Genomic DNA, 17259 nt, shown 5'->3' with positions numbered 1-17259 from the left:
ATTCATGATATGCCTTATTTTATATCCTTGTCTTTACCATTGTTACGTCCACCAAGGGCACAACATATTTGAGGACATGAGACAAGAATGAGGGTTCAACAAAATATTTTATTCTTAAACTCTCTTGAACTTTGTTTTTTTGTTCAGCTGCTTCCTATTTTCTGTGAAGAAAAAGAGTTAAATGCCCCCAGTTTCCCGTGCCCCCCCCCAAAAAAAAAAGAAAAAAAGAAAAGAAAAGAAAAACAAAACCCCAAAAGTATTAACAGAAAGTTGGACCTGGTGAGCCGATCAAACAGAACAAAACGGTACAGCAGGGGGCCAACCCTATACAAGGCCGTCGAAGCCCCTACTAGTACCGGACTAAAGCAAAAAGAACCTAATGCAAAAGAAAGATCGAAACCAGGACAACCGGTCCCACCAGGCCAAAATCACAACGAAAAAGCAAACAAACAAAGGCTAACAGAAATACCACATAGCAGGCTGGAAACCTCAGCTGCGGCCCACAGCGGCTGGACGAGCGCGCACCGCGCCTGGTGTTGGTGGCGCGAGCGGAAGCGAGTGGAAGGGCGGAGATCCCCAACATGCCGAAACCCAGCCTATTTATAGGTGGACCAACAGCGCCACAAATTAAGGTAATCAAATGACCAAAAATAGGAAATTATCCAAACTCCAAAATTGAAAAGGTCATTCAACTAAAGTCTATAAGAAAACAAAGAAAAAATAGAATCATCATAATGTGCCCGACGCACATAACAACCATTTCAAACATCAATTAATCCTAAAAACGACACAGCTCTTATTTTAAAAAGCAAAAAGTAGTGAGTGGTTGAGTTTCTCCCCAGGTAAGGCAGCGCACACCTGGTGAGCAAATACAACCGTATTTTACATACTGGAACTTTATTTGATGAAAATGAAATAATTTAGTACAAAGTGAAAAGTTTTGTTAATCTGTTAACATTTATTAAACCACACAGTCATCTTCCTTCAAGGTTTTTTTTATTTGTTCAACTCATAAACAGTGAATCCAGAAAGAAAAGAATAAAAAAGAAAAGAAAACTGAAACTACTTGACACATTTTGTGATAGAGTGCATGTCAGGGGCACGACATGTTCATGATGCCTCACGTTAAGCCTTCAAAAACTGTAATACCGTTTTTGCATCACTAGATGTCAATAATGTCAAGAAAAAAACCATCAGAATTTAAAGTAGAAAGAAACTGATTTTGCTATAGCAGTGGTAGGCAAAATAATCTTTCTAGTGACTTGTGTTTTTTTTAAATGTTTGCATTTCCCTCCTATTTATCACCTTAGTGACTTAGATATTGGTCCAAAATAAGTGATAAGCTCATTATTTAAAGGTCGAGAACAAAAAGGGTTGTTTTGAGTTGCCTTTGAGGCTTGATTATTCTGTTCCTTACTCTTTCTTTGATTAGATCAGTCTTGTTTCTGTTTTACTACTTCAGTCCTTTTATTTCTTGTCTCTAGTTATTGCTTGTTACTCTGGTTTTATTATGTTTCTGAGGTTTAGTTATTCTTTAGTGTTAGATTTATTTATTTATTCAAATTCAAAAATACTTTTTTAATCCCAAAGGCAAATTGAATAAATAATTATTTAAACTTTGAAACTACTTGCTGTCCCCACCGTGTGGCATTTGGCACCTCCATCCAAAACCTACACCACGATAACTGCATGTGCTAATGCGCAGCAGCACCAGTGGTGTGATTGGTATGCTCCCAGCTTCATGCCATGTTCAATGCATCAGCTATCAACCGCTTTTTCAGAAATGAGTCTGCATTGTCGGTGAAATACTCAGTGCAGCAAATACGCTTTACCACTGCAGCTTCTGTCCATGGTAGTCAAGGACTACCATTGTCCCTCTCGCTAAGTCCAAAGAGGACAGACAGGATTCCAGAAACACTCTGCTCTACTGTTAAGTCAGCCTGTAACACAGAAGTAGATTGTCAGTGCAGGATTTCCTCTGATATACACAAATTCCTCTGATATAAACCCACATTTAGGTGATGGTTGAATCAACATTGATATAATACCAGCTATGGTTGAAACCCTAGCATTGATTCAATTTATGTCACCGGCCATTTTTTGTATAACTTCAATGTCAGACTTCAACATGGATTCAATATTTCTACCTAACCATATTTAAGTGTTGATTAGTGATGGGTCCGGCAATACCGATGTGTCGGCGCATGTGTCAAGCCCATAGACCAAAACCCGTGTCAGTGCGTGTACTGGTTTCAGCAAGTAATGTGACCAATACAGGAACTGTTTCGAAATGACATTAATGTGCCAAACTGTGTTTATAAGGAAGCGAATCTGTCAATCTGTCAAAAGCAGATTGATTCGTTTGGCACAGCAGCTGAGTAATTTATGGTACAGCGTCAACTATGGAAGCAGCCTCAAATGAAAGGTTTCCACAGTGTGGAACCATTTTGGTCTTATGTTGGAAAATAAATGTTTTCATTTTTGTTGTTTCATCCGGTTCTTGTCAGTTTCTACTTGATCTATCTGAATCCAAATTCAGCTGAAATTGACTCTTAGTTTACTTTCATATTATGTTCTACAGGTTAAGTGTTGTATGTTTGACTAAACTGTCTTATTTAAATAAATCCACCTTTTCAGTGCTGAGGCATTATGAGGCCAGGCATGAGAATGAAGTCCCAGACACACCTAGGATAAACTCAGATATGCAGCCATTCTACAAATTACTGAGGTGCTCTTTATAAATTATTTCATATACAGTGAACCTTCGCTATAACGCGGTTCACCTTTCACGGTTTCGCTGCTTCACAGATTTTTTTGTGCAGTTTTTTTTCCACAGTGTTCTGCGTCCTGATTGACCGTATGATTGGTAAAAACAGTCTCCGCGCTTCTTCTCTACCTGAGTGCCAATAAAGTTATGGTATTTAATACAGATTGGCCATTCAGGAGATGGAAACTGAAACTTAGAATGCCAGCTGGAAAAAAACTGTGGTCAGAGGCAGCGCAACACCCGACCGGAGGCTCGCTTGATGAGGTCCATTGCTCTGCCGTAGATACAGCTGTGAATCTCCCGGGGCAGCTTGGAGGAGACGCTTTAATGACGTGACTCCGGATCACATTGAGGCCCGATTGATGAACACGCACATCCGCAGACCTGAAAACAGATTTTATTTGGTTTCAATGTAGAGTATTTATTTATGCTGTGTAATAACTGTAAGAAATAAAGGTATCTACTTCACGGATTTCGCATATCACAGGTTATTTTCGGAATGAAACCCCTAAGAAAATCTAGGGTTTGCTGTAAATGTAGTATTTACCTCAATTTTTCTACAGCAGGAGAAGTTTTGTCAAAAAAGCGTAACAGGCTAAATTTCAAAATGTTGTAAAAACTTTTTTTTAAATGAAAATTTATGGGAAAAAAACAGTCCACAAGGATCCTCATTCCAAACGCATTCACTTAAATTTTCACTTTATGGTTCATGTTCAGATTTTTTATTGACTGTATATCAAATATATTTTAAATTTAACTGAATATATGACATAATGCAATATAATATTCAATAAAATACAAAGACTTAAATCTTATTGTATAGACTAGGTCGCCAAATCACTACATTGCCTGTAGGAATTTTTAATGTCCAGCAGATGTGAGTATTCAGTGACACAGAATCGACACAGTTTTGCTATGTGTCGAAACGATACATGACGCCTCATCTACCCATCACTAGTATTGATTCACTCATATTTTGCTGTCTGAGTCCCAAAGTGTATCAGTACAACACCATATAGGATGTTCCTGTGAACCTTTTTTAAGTATTGTTGAAAGAAGCCCAGAGAGATTGATTTTAATCTAAGGAGTGCTTACATGAGGTCCTTCCATGTCCGTCCTCACCCAGCCAGGGTGCAGAGACATGCAGAGAATTTTACTGGGCTCCAAATCAGCAGCTAGACACCTTGTTAACATGTTTAGGGCTGCCTGTGGAAAATAAACAAAAATATTATTTTATTCTGTTGTTGTGACTCACAAAATATATAAAACTGTTTTACTGCATCATTTCACAGTGACTGCAAGTACTTCTTATGGGTATTACTTCCTCATATAAACCAAATCTACCATCTGAATTTTGTAACTATTTCTTGTGCATGTTCTGACCTTAGAGGTACAATAGGCATAGCTCCTGAATTTGGCAGTATCCCTACAGTTCAGTGTGATGGAACCAAGAACAGAGGACATATTGATGACAGCTGCCCTGTGGATCCCCATTCCAGGATCTCCTGACTTGGCAGCAGCAGTCTGTAGCAGAGGCAAGAAGGCCTGAGCAAAACCAATAATCAGTATCAGTGCTCCAGAACACCGGAAAGGTCAAAACATGCTGACAGAACAGCATCATCTGTAAAATTGAAAGATGAGTGCCTGAGGTGCCCAGGCCACACACTAATTTTTCCATGATTATATAGATTGTACATGAACATCATATACAGGTTCAGTGGCAAGGAGAAACCCTGGCAGAGTCCAGCTCTCACTAGGATGAAGCTTGAGTTTAACAACAGAATACAAACAGCTCGTATTTTGCTCGTCTCACTTACAGTGAAACAAGAAAACGTCACCAAGGCACCTCATATTCCATCCATGAAATGTTTTCTGTCCCGTTAAAACACACTAACTTGGTGAGTAAAAGGTTGACTCATTTACAAAACCAGTACTGCATTTTAGTCCACACTATCACACAAAATAAACAGGGAGCAACAGTGGATAACAGGTCAGAATAAGAAGAGCTGGATTGGTTTTAAAGCATACAGGAACATTATGGTCTGGCAAAAGAGTAAATCAGCTTTCAGACTGTTAATGTTTTCCTCAGACATTGCTTTTCTCAGGTCATTATGCCTTTTTGTGGCACTTTTCTCTGTCAGACAATGTGGTCTTGTTAAGCATACATTTTAATGTTGAGTTGACCCACCAAATTCTCTAGTTCTCCTTATAAAGTGAATTGTACAAGTCAGAGGGGAAAATATAATGTAGAGTTTATGTATTTGTTGGTTTCATACACAGTGCAACATCTGCACATTTATGATTATTTGTCAACTTGAAGATGTTATAGCACGTATAAATGGGCCTCAACGTCTGAAATAAGAGGACAAACTGTAGTGGCACAAAATATTTCCCTAAAAGTTAAATATGATATAAAAAGGACTGCATATAAGAAAGGACGTTTTTTTTTTTTTTTTTTAAATGAAATCCATGCATTTTATTGCATTCAAATACATAACATACATACTATAACACTAATCCTATGTTGGCATGAGAGAAAAAGCATTTGGATCTTCCATACCTTTGTTACAAAGAGTGGTGCAACAGTGTAGACCTGGAACATCGTCATCATTGCCTCTGGGGTCACAGTGCTGATGTTGGTGGAGAATCCAATGGCAGCATTATTAATCAAGCAGTTGAGTCCTGAATTTCCCAAAATAGACTGAACCTGTTCAGAGGCTGAACTTGTGCTCTGCTCACTGCTCACATCTGGAATGAACAGAAACATGAATGTGCAATTTACAATCACTAGTAGCCTGTATTGAACTGACAGGAAAGAAGGTTAGAGAGAGAGGAGTCTGAAGAAGGACAACCATGTCAAAGACTTTAGTGTTTACACGTGTGTGGCCACCCAGTGTCAATATAATTCACAGTCTGTAATGTGTTTAAATATACATCCATGACTGACTCAGGGTTTCCCTCAGTGTATTATAAGCCTGGCGGCCGGCCATGCTTTACTAGCCTCGCTGCCAGGCTAAGCGTTGCTTGTTTACGTTTCAAGGGGGAAAAAAATCGCCTTTAAAAAAAAAAAAAAAAAAAGCCAGGCTGCAAGCGTCTCTGTTGCTCTGAGCATTTCACTAGCAGAGCAGATATATCCTTAAGGATATGTTAATAATAGATAGGTTTATAGTTTATGCATTTAAAGCCAACAGTGCGCGAACTAATCACACAGCTGGCGCCTCTGTGCTTTGCCTCGCGCGTTGCCGCTGCTTTACCTCAGCGCGGACCGCGCGCGCCTCCTTTCACTCAAACTGGACACAGGCTGACCTGTATGGATATTTAGATAAAATTACTGTGAGGAATTATGATCCTTTGGAGAACTCTAGGGAAGAGTTTAAAGCCCGCCGCGTTAGCTCTGGTTGCGCAGCTCAATGTGAACCGCAGGATTAACTTGTAGCGAATTCAGAGGTGCGCGTTGTGGAGCGGTGAGCAGGGCCGTGCAGAGACCACTAAAGGGGCAGGTGCTCAAAAAAAAAAAAGGGCACATCTTACCGCATTCTAGGACAGAATATTAACAAAGCCACTCAGCTTTCAGAGTTTAATAAACAATGATAAATTACAAAATTGTGAAATATACAATCAAAGCTAAGGTAAATCTCTATACAGAGCATATAGCTATGCATATGTAAGATATTTTATTAGTAATTTCTTTCTGCAGGTCTATTTTGTTAAAGGAAAGTATTGTAATATTCAAACCCGCAATTTAGCAAGATATGTAAATCAGAGCTGGTGGTTTAGCTCTGATTTACATATTTTGTCTTTACAGAATTACACTATTAAAAATATAAACAAGGGCACAATGCAACCTTTTAGTGTACTGTAATCTATAAAACAGAGCTGCCTGTTTGCTGCAGTGGAGATGAAGATGGTCCATTCAGGAAAGCAGAGCTGCATCAAACTTTAAGGTGGAACTGCAGAAAAAAAGAAAAAAAACAAAAGCAAAAATTGAATTGTTAATGCATGTCACTGTGGGACTCATGAAGTGAATTTTTTTTTTGCAAAACAAACTTATTTGTGCATGTCAGAAATATTTTCTTGATATTCTAAGTTTTTGTTTGACTCAAAGTTTTGCTTGTGATTCTCACATGACATCATGGGCAAGACCCAAAATCGCAATAAAAGATTTCTGATGTGTGCAAATAAAAGTTTATGTTTGGCAAATAACTTTTTAAGTTCACAAGACAAAAAAAAAGTTTTTTAAACAAAATAATTTGTTTTTTAAAAAAAGAAATCATTACAATTCCAAAAGTTTTGATTACAAATTTATTTTACTTAACTGATGTTAGTTTATTTTTTCCCATTGAGTTTTTTCCCCTTCATTAATGACATACATTTTATCTATCAAGGTAATTCAGGGTGAGTTATTTTTAATTCTAAATGAATATCCTTGTTGGACTTTTATTTAAGTGCTATTCTCTTTCAAGACACATTTACCTAACGCCAGAATAAATGCAATGTACATTATGCAGCAAAGGAAATTAGAAGATCGGACATATATTCATTATGGAGATGATAAGTTTTGGACGGGCGATGTGCCTCGTACACAGGGAAGAAGCTTTTTATTTATCTAGCTTTATTAGCAAAGTCGTTAGCTAGCAGCTAGCTAATAGCACAACAACAACAGCCTAATGTCTGTATGATAAAAATACTGAATCGATAGATGAGAACAGTTTTTCCTCACTTGGCTGTCTCCTCCCACTCAGTAGTTCTTCAGAGTAAACCAGACACAGAGGCCTGTCAGTGTCTGTTGTATTTCTTTACCTCTCTGCTTAAACCGCGACTCCGTGCTGAAGCAGAAACGATACTTTCAACGTTTTCCGTCATCTGACAAGTAGCAAGTCTACTCCACTTTATTCACCAAAAAAGTTTATATACACTCAAAAAAATGAACTTAGGGGGTTATTAGATTAATAAAAGAATATCATGTACTTTTAACACAATAATTTCATGTTTTAAACAAAAACGTGATAAAATCATGTTGAACAAACAAGAAATTCATCAACTTAACGTTTATGAAATTGAATCATGTTGAGATAACACGATTCATTATAGTCAGACTGATCTTGTGCCGGAGGCGACGAGCGAGATCACGGCAGATCCCGCGAGATCATGTGAAATCACACGAGGCCCTGCGAGATGATTGTTTTTCGTGCCAGGAAAACGCCAGCTGCAGTTTAGAGAATACTAAATTTTCCTGGCAGGATTGTGCACATATCAGTGTTGCTATGTACACTGAAAGAAATAACTCTTTGGATTAACATAAAAAAAATCATGGAAAGATTTTCCACTTGATTACTTTGCTTTATTTCAGCACTATGTAATTCTGTTACTCCAATTTAAAGCAAATGTGTTGGCTCAACTTAACTTTTGTGGTTGATTCAACTTATTTACTTTAGTTGGACCCAATGTAATTTAATAGAACCAGACCAACTAATTTGCAATGTTTTGGACCAAATAATTGACTTTACTTGATTAAGATGAATGCAAATTTAGTTGAAACCAACTTATTTAACAGTGATACCTTCACACTATGTAATTGATGTACTCATGTCAATGGCTAACATGTGTTAACATCACATGAAGTGATGGTTAGCTGGTAATTAATCAGCGTTTAATTACCGTTTAATTCAGCGTTCTAACATTTATTGCCTGCTTGCTCCATGCTTGTGTCAAAGCACAACTGAATTGAAGTGGTTATTGCATTTATAAAAAATAACATGTTTAACAGAATTATTTTATATTTCAAAGGCAAATATGACAAAATCACGTCAAATAAACATAAAATTCAACAACCTAGCGTTAATAAAATGTATTCAAGTTGAGACAACGTGATTCAATGTAGTCAGACTAATCTCCCGCCGAAGAGGGTCTAGCGAGACCCGGAGATCACGCGAGACACTGGCGAGATTACGGAAGATCACGCGAGATGCTAGCGAAATTATGGAAGATCACGCGAGATGCTAGCGAAATTATGGAAGATCACGCGAGATGCTAGCGAGATCACGCGAGATCTTGTGTCTGGGAAAACTTCAAACTGTTCTTTCAAGAGAAGCGGGAAGATTCCTGATTTGGATCTGCTTAATTTGAAAAAGGTAAGATTCAGTCTATTTTCATCCGTCTAAATCAAAATAAAAATCGAAATAAAAAGATGCAAATTAATATCATCAGACTTTTAAAAAAAAACATTTTTTTCTATGTTCGGTCACGTTTCTATGTAATTGATGTACTCAAATCATGCTAACATCACATGAAGCAGTGTAAGGGTCACAAAGCTGCTGTCAAGACAAAAAACGGACCCCATAAATGTCACAGTTTTGCTCCTCCTCAGGTTGTTAAAACTCCCTGGAAAAAAGTTGGACTGATGTAAATTCAGCATCTGGTGCCATACAAACTCTGAAGTCTGAGGTTTAGTGGATTTTAAACACTGGGGCCAAACATAAGTCTATTTAAATGTTTTTTTATGTTATTATGTAGGTAAATGCAGAGTGGACATTGGATGCACACACACTTTTGTGGCTTTCTATCGTAACACAGATTCTTAATTTATTAATAATAAAAAGTATTAAATTTGAGTCAGAGGAACCTTTTTTTCTAACAGCATTGTTTCATATGCAGACAAAAATATTAAGTAACTTTACCTAAGATGTTAGTACTGATCTATTTGGAAATAACTACCACACATAGTCATGACATTTCCTCCATCCAGGAAACAAGACAGGTTCTTCATGGATAAGATGTTTGGTTTGTGTACAGAGTCAGGGCTTTGTTTGCACATAAGTAGGACTGGTTTGGAATGACAGTCTGTGTGGTGGATCCTCAGACTATCATTTCAATTGAGGAGAACAGGCCATGGAATATGGGGCCTATTTGGGATTCATCCCTTCTCTTCATGTTTTTCCATATGAGACAATATACCGTATTTTCCGCACCACAAGGTGCACCGCATTATAAGACGATTTTTGTGAAAATGTAGAAAATATGGTACCTTTTCTAAATGGGAAATCTTACCACTGGACTCACAATTAACACAGACAGATCTTTGATGGACCTTAGCTGTTGGTGAGTCAGCCAAATAAGTGTAAAGTTATTTTTTTATTTAATGAGATGTGAAATCTCTCCCCCGCAATACCCCACCCATGTTCCCATCATCAAGGTGCACAAATGGCCGAGACCGTCTGTGGAATCTTCGTTATTCGACCGGAGAGTGCAGAGCCTGGCGATGCCATTGAGGATGTTGGGATTCTCCTGGACGGGGTGGAAGTGATGAACAACTTGGGCAATCTATCTTTACATGTTTTTCCAAAGACCGCAGTCGAAAACTAAATTTTAACTGTTACAGTTCGTAAAGTTGAGCGAATTTACTGACACTTTTTATGTTGTTAAGAATTTGATCTATGCTAAACACAGCCCAGTTTTTTTCTGGAAAAACAAAACTGACCTTTTGTTGTTTATTTCAACTTTCAACTCAGCTGTTTTTTGTGCTGTGTAAAAAGAAAATGGATAACAATTTTGAAAATACAGTTCATGTTGTACTTTTTCTCATTGTTGAGTGTTCTTTCTTCTTTCAGTGTGGTCTTAAAACACTTCATTTAATAGCACTTAAGAAAATGTCTTTGATTTAACATAATTCAATCATGGAAAGATTTTCCACACGATTAAATAGCTTTCTTTCAGCATGAAGCATGTTTGTTCAGCTAACTTAATTTTCATGAGTTGGATCAACTTAATTAAGTAGTGTGAAGGTATCACTGTAAAATTAGTTGGTCTGGTTCTATTAAATTACATTGGGTCCAACTAAAGTAAATAAGTTGAATCAACCACAAAAATTAAGTTGAACCAACACATTTGCTTTAAATTGGAATAACCATAATAATTTAAGTTGAACCAACACATTTCCTTTAAATTGGAATAACCTTAATAAATTAAGTTGAACCAACACATTTCCTTTAAATTGGAATAACCTTAATAAATTAAGTTGAACCAACACATTTCCTTTAAATTGGAGTAACAAAATTACATAGTGCTGAAATAAAGCAAAGTAATCAGGTGGAAAATCTTTCCATGATTTTTTTATGTTAATCCAAAGAGTTATTTTTTTCAGTGTATATATATATATATATATATATATATATATATATATATATATATATATATATATATATAAAATTCCCTTCTCACCCTCCACGGGTGGTCTCTCTCTTTCATTCTCTGAGCTTGGGTCCTCTACCATAGGCCTGGGAGCTTGAGGGTTCTCCTCCAGTATCTTGGCTGTGCCTAGAACTGCACATTTCTGGACTGAGATGTCTGATGTTGTTCCTGGGATCTGTTTGAGCCACTGCTCCAGTTTGGGGGTGACTGCCCCGAGGGCCCTGATGGTCACAGGCACCACTGTGGTCTTCACCTTCCAGTTCCTCTCTGAGGCCCTGGTATTTCTCCAGTTTCTCGTGCTCCTTTTTCCTGATGTTGTGGTCACTTGGTATTGCTACATCCACCACAACGGCTTTCCTCTGTTCTTTATCCACCACCACAATGTCCGGTTGGTTCGCCATTACCATCTTGTCTGTCTGGATCTGGAAGTCCCACAGGATCTTAGCTCGGTCATTCTCCACCACCTTTGGGGGTGTTCCCCACTTTGATCTTGGGGCTTCCAGTCCATATTCTGCACAGATGTTCCTGTGCACTATGCCCGCCACTTGGTTATGTCGTTCCATGTACGCTTTCCCTGCCAGCATCTTGCACCCTGCTGTTATGTGCTGGACTGTCTCAGAGGCCTCCTTGCACAATATATATATATAAAAATTCACCAAAAACTGTTGTGTAATCTGGAACGTTCGCTATGCTGAGCTCCAGTTAGCCGCCTTATCTCACTGCGCGAGAGGCAACTGCGTCATGCGACACCGGCAAAAGGTCAAAGGTAACAAGGTGACCGGAAGGCTTATTATGTTGTACAAATAAATAAATAAATAAATAAATAAATAAAATAATTTTAGTACATGTGATTATGTGTCATAAGAGGGCTTTGAAAATAATACCAACAAAAAAAAAAAAAAAAAAAAAAAAATTGACCAAAAGGGCACTTTGGGGCAAGGAGCAAAAAGGGCAGGTGCTCAAGCACCCCCAGCCCCCACCCTCTGCACGTGCCTGCCAACCAGAATAGTTTCTGTGATGATTAAAAACTCAACAGACACGAAATGGAACAACTACTAAAGCCAAATTTCCCGTTTGTTGCACATCTCTGCGCAGTGCAGCGGATTTACTCATTGTGCAGGGCCGGTCCAAGGCTGCATGAGGCCTTGCGCAGACTTTAACTTAGGGGCCATCTAGCTGCTAAAATCATCAGCACCTCTAACAGCTTCTGTGTTAGAGTTAGTGAAATATGGGAGAAGGGAGTAGTTTAATTGGCCAGCCTAAAAAGCAATAAGTTATAATCGCAGTTTACTAATTTGTATTTGTAAATTCAAAGATTAAACTCACAGCATCGGATTGTTGCTATGGTAACAAAACAATCTAGCTATGAATATTGTTCTTCGAAGTTTTACAAAGTAATCTTACCAGCTCCTTAAAATCTTGCATTTAAATGTTAAACAACTTAAAATCTTTTAATGTATGTATGCTGAAATTGAATCAAGTTTAACAGCATTGATAATCTCAATAAACAAGTGTTACATTTATGTATCTGTGGTCTGTTTTAAAATATTAGCGTTTATGGGGCCCCTGAAGCTCTTGGGGGCCTGACGGAGCTGCTGACTTAATTTGGATTAAACAGAAGTGCAAATTTGTTGTTTTTAGACTAGTTGCAGGTTTAAATAGCATTTCACTGGATATGTTTTCCTGTAACATATAATTACACAGTAATACTTTAATATTTTCTGTCAACTTAACATCTTTTAATACAAAAACACGATAGATCGCCTGTGGACCGCCTCGATGCCCCCTCCGCCGGGCTTAGCAAGTTTTCTGGGGGAAACCCTAACTGACTGTTTGACACACAGCAGGCAAAATCGCTCCTTGTCCATTAATTTCCTATGAAATGTGAGTGATGAGGCAACAATCACTTGCCCTCCTCCTATAAAATTTGTGCTTGTGAAATTTTGAGCTTGTACACACAGATGTGCAAGCTCTGCGAGACAAGAAAGCTGAAAAATGTCAACTAGTCGTCAGTGCTGTTGGTATCGAGTCCCATGTGTTGGGTTCACCCTGGATGACCTGGGGCCTCGGGTATACAGCGTTCATAACTCAAAAACTGTTGCAGCACAGTGTTTGATGCACAAATGAGTAAAAAAATGAATGTTACATGAAAGTTTGTGTAAATACATAAACTTTTTACCTGAAAATGTGTGGCAGTCAAACAAACGTACTGTCAGTTACAAAATACAAAAACCAAAACTTACCTTAACCTATAATACAGTGAAATGTGACTGCATTCAGTGTTATTTATTCAAGGGGCATTGGAACCAATATTTTTCACCATTTTAATATTTTATTATTTAAAACTAAATTACGAAACTGACCCCATTTAGCTACATATAATAATGTAACACACAACATTTATGAGAAACCCTCAATAAATGATTACGAAGTAAACAGAATATTTTCTCAGTGTTTGTCTCATGTAAATGTAAATGTCCATCAGTTTGGGCACCAACGAGCATCAAATGCATGTTATCTGAGGGCACTTTCATTCTCACTGAAAAAGAAAACGGAGTCGGATCAGCACATCAAACCATCAGGTTCATCAAACCTGACCAAACAGGTCAGGTTTGATTAACCTTAAGGAGGACAAGGTGTGTACACAATGTCCTTGTGCAACTGCCTAACAAAAAGTGGCATGCTGGTCTGGCTCAACACACGACTGCTTACTGTGGAATAACTTTCAACATCATGTTTATTTCCACATTTACTGCAGAGAACTCTCTGGCTCTCTCATTTTTTAAACTAATTTTTCACCAGCTAGAAGTCTTAGATATTATTATACAATGTGTCCATTATACATACCAATTAGCCTCAGTATTTAAAGCAAACCCCTCAATCTGTTCTATTCAATCAACTTTGACCCACAATCATAAAAGAAATGTGGGTTCATGTGGGGTTGGGCACTGGGATTATATCATTATTTTATAATTATTATTTATTTATTCATTTGCTTTGTGTTTTCACACTGAAACTTGTTTGTTCACATTCATATAAGCACTGCACAGAGGACTTCATGAAGGATATAACATTAAGCCATCTCCAATGAAACAAAAAATTATGTTATTCTAACTGGTGGGTTCTAACAAGACAGGGATTTCAATGTTGTTGATGAAATATAAGGGACGGACAAAGTACAGACAGACTTACCAAGTGTAACAATGTGAAGATCTGAGTGTGTTTTTGACAGGTCCTGTAAAGCCTAAAGAAAGTCAAGTTTAGCATTTAGTGTGTATTGTATATACTGCATGTATTGTAAGTAAGTTACACTCACAACACAGTCATTTTTGTATGGCATAAAATTGTACAAAATTATGCCATACAAAAAAATTCATTTTTGTATGGCATAAAAAACATTTAGCCCTGACAAGTAAAAACATTTTCACACCACTGAGTACGTGGTTTGTAGAACTCTATAACTGCAAGGACAAAGTCTGCTTTTATATGAAGGAAAAAAATCTCTCAATTTTTTAACATTTGCAGCATCATCTGCCACTTTTTATGAAGGTAACAAAGCTGGCTGTCCTGCATAGCGACCCTCCATGTTGCTACAAAATGCAATAAAACCCTTGAAGCCAGTACAAACTCTTCAATACAACAACCATGATCAACAAGCTTTGACATATAGAGCAGTTATATTTGGACTGAAGTAATCAGAGTGATAAGGCACTAAACAAAGTGTTCAACATCTTGAACTTTCCACCACCTGAGGAAATGTTCAATAAAGCTGTGAGGAAAGTTAATGTGAACATGCCTATTTATACAGACTAATGTTTGGCATTTTATGTGTAGCTAATCTTGGACGGGATTGTTGTGACAAGAAGCTAGCATCGCTTTGGATAAACTATTTACTTCTGTAGCACAACCCATGACTTGGTAAGTCACATGGGTAAACTACAGAAAATGTGTCTCCATAACCACATTAACAACCAGCTCTTTTCACATAGCTATACATAAGGTCATGATAAAAAGAAAAACTGTTTTTCAAATGTAGGGTTTTGTGAATCAGGACATAAAAGAAATGAGCTGATCTTCACCAAATTCTAATGTATCAACTTAACACCCAGTAAACGGAAACTACACTTGTTTTATCTGTTGATATGCACCAGATAAAAACAGGTGACAGCAGTGTTAAGACCTTCCTCCTGGCTCTGATTGGATGTTTCTCACCAGGAGCAGTGCATTTCTGCTGATGACAATATCAGCAACAAGCTAGCACTGTCTTTGCATTCTCAGAACAAAGCCAGCCTTGTTCCAAATCTAAATTAGACAACACCAGAACCCTTTGTCCCCAATTCTGTCTATTTATTCTGTCCGTTTATGAACTGGATCTCAAGGCGCAATATAGGACAGCGAGGCCTCTAGTTCAGGAGTCTCAGGGGTACAGCAAGACTTTCTGCAGATTAACTTCTTTTTGGCAGTTTAGTTCTTGTCAGTATTAGGGCTGAAACGATTCCTCAAATGATTCGAGTACCTCAATTATTAAAATTATTCGAGGAAAATTGATCTGCCTCGAAGCTTCGTTAATTTATGTTTTATTATTTGGCGCACCATGTTCCAGCCGGAACATTAATTGCGTCGCGTGGAGCTCTCACTTCCGCCTGAGTTGTTGACGAAAGCTAAGTGTTATGATCTTAACGTCCAATTTTCAAGATCGGCTGTGGGGATTTTATTGATTGATGATAACGCCCATGATAATGATGATAATTAATGATAATGATAATAAGTGATAACATTGTTTGGAACAACAGAGAAATGTATTGTTTCAGCTCTGGTCCATCACCATGCCTCCTTATGGGAAACACTGAAATGGCCCTGAACAAAAGTTTCTGGTTCCTTTTCTATGCCTCTCCCTATGCTATGCCCTAAATAGCGTTTCCCTTTGAAGTCATTTCTTTAACCTTATGTGTGTATGTGTGTGCATGTGTGTGTGCATGTGAGCGTGCAGCAGCTAAAAAAGATGGAGAAAAAACACAGAATAATTTATCCATAGCCATACTATGGGAAATATGTTGGAAAACTGCTGCACTTTTCCCAAGTTCTGTGCATACTGAAGAAAAAATAACATATAGTATTTATTTCAAATAGGGTTTCACATATTATATGGTTTGGTCGTCTTGCTGGGGTTGTTTGTCCAGTGGAGGCAGACTTAAGTGACAGAATTTATTTCCAACTCAATAAACGCAACATAATTCTATCATTCAAATTGTCTGCCATCATATTCATGCAATTAAAACCAACTAAACCAATTATTCCACCAAAGTGGGACGTGGTGCTGGCCAAAGTTCCCGGATGTGTTCTTGCTATCACATTCCATCCGTCAGTTAGGGTACCAGTATTATCAGTTGCCATGGTAATAACACGAATTAAAAAAAAGGAATCAGCTTTGTGACACTCAGAACTATATTTTACTCTCTTATCCTTCTGAAATTAGACTATCTGACATTGGTTTAAGATTGGCTCAAGAAATAAATAAGGTAAGCATAACTTAACGAGCCATAGCTTGTTACAGGACCTTTGTGTACAGTATAGATAGGAAACAACCAGACTTTATTGCTTACGGACCGTATTTGAGCCGTTGGGTCCAGACTATGAATTCAGTCAGTGTTATCAGTGACAACATAAAAAAGACAGTGAAACTAAATTAGCACCTCGGGTCGTTATCGTGGAAGCAGCAGGGTTGCGGGCTGTCGCTATGATGGCAACAGCAGCAACGGGTCTGTTGCTGCTGTTAGCCAGCTCTTTAACCAGCTGCAGTCCTATCCCTCTGGCTCTGCTGGAAGCGGTTATCACCACGGATTTTCACACAGTCTGACTCATGTTTACTTCGTCCCCCTGAAAGTTCTTCTGTAACAGTTATCCAGCCTTTTCTTCTTTGACATAATGTTATAACTTTGTGCGCACATTATACTGCCACCACCTGGAGAGAGGTGGCTATTGTGGGAAATAACTACATTTCAGACGAGGTCAGCCGCATGTAGCAGACTCGCTTTTAAATAACTAGCTTTACGTTATTGAGACAGATTTAAAGCTCTGTGTTGTATGTGTTCCCAAGGGCGTAGATCCCATCTCATTATTGGGGGGGACCATAAACAGGGAAATGTTTTAAGAGCAATTTTGGGGGGGTCGACAAAATTACAGTAAAATGTGGTTTACATTTTTTGGTTCAAGCTGCACCATCAAAAATGACTAGCAAGTACCAATCAATTTTCTCAGTAAACAACCTGCTGAGACCCATAGAAGTCAAACTAAGACTCAAATGT

The 17259-nt window shown here is 38.0% G+C and overlaps 1 protein-coding gene and 1 long non-coding RNA gene across 2 annotated transcripts; one reads left to right on the top strand and one right to left on the bottom strand.

Annotated features, from left to right (window-relative positions):
- Positions 1-88: 88 nt before the first annotated feature.
- LOC106909871 (uncharacterized) lies at positions 89-16816 on the bottom strand. Its single transcript, XM_088006760.1, is given in 7 exon segments — positions 89-1862; positions 1864-1940; positions 3863-3973; positions 4151-4312; positions 5328-5515; positions 14147-14200; positions 16663-16816. Coding segments are annotated over 7 exon segments (780 nt in total). The 3' UTR covers positions 89-1828.
- Positions 8452-10343, top strand: LOC148159531 (uncharacterized). Its single transcript, XR_015763155.1, has 2 exons — positions 8452-8898; positions 9960-10343. It is a non-coding gene; the product is annotated as an uncharacterized LOC148159531 (long non-coding RNA).
- Positions 16817-17259: the final 443 nt, after the last annotated feature.

The sequence above is a fragment of the Poecilia mexicana genome, unplaced genomic scaffold (genome assembly GCF_051168715.1).
Source record: "Poecilia mexicana isolate PSO_F unplaced genomic scaffold, ASM5116871v1 scaffold_6, whole genome shotgun sequence".
Lineage (NCBI taxonomy): Eukaryota > Metazoa > Chordata > Actinopteri > Cyprinodontiformes > Poeciliidae > Poecilia > Poecilia mexicana.
The sequence above is the reverse complement of the archived record's forward strand: the minus strand, read 5'-3'. Positions and strand labels throughout refer to the sequence as shown.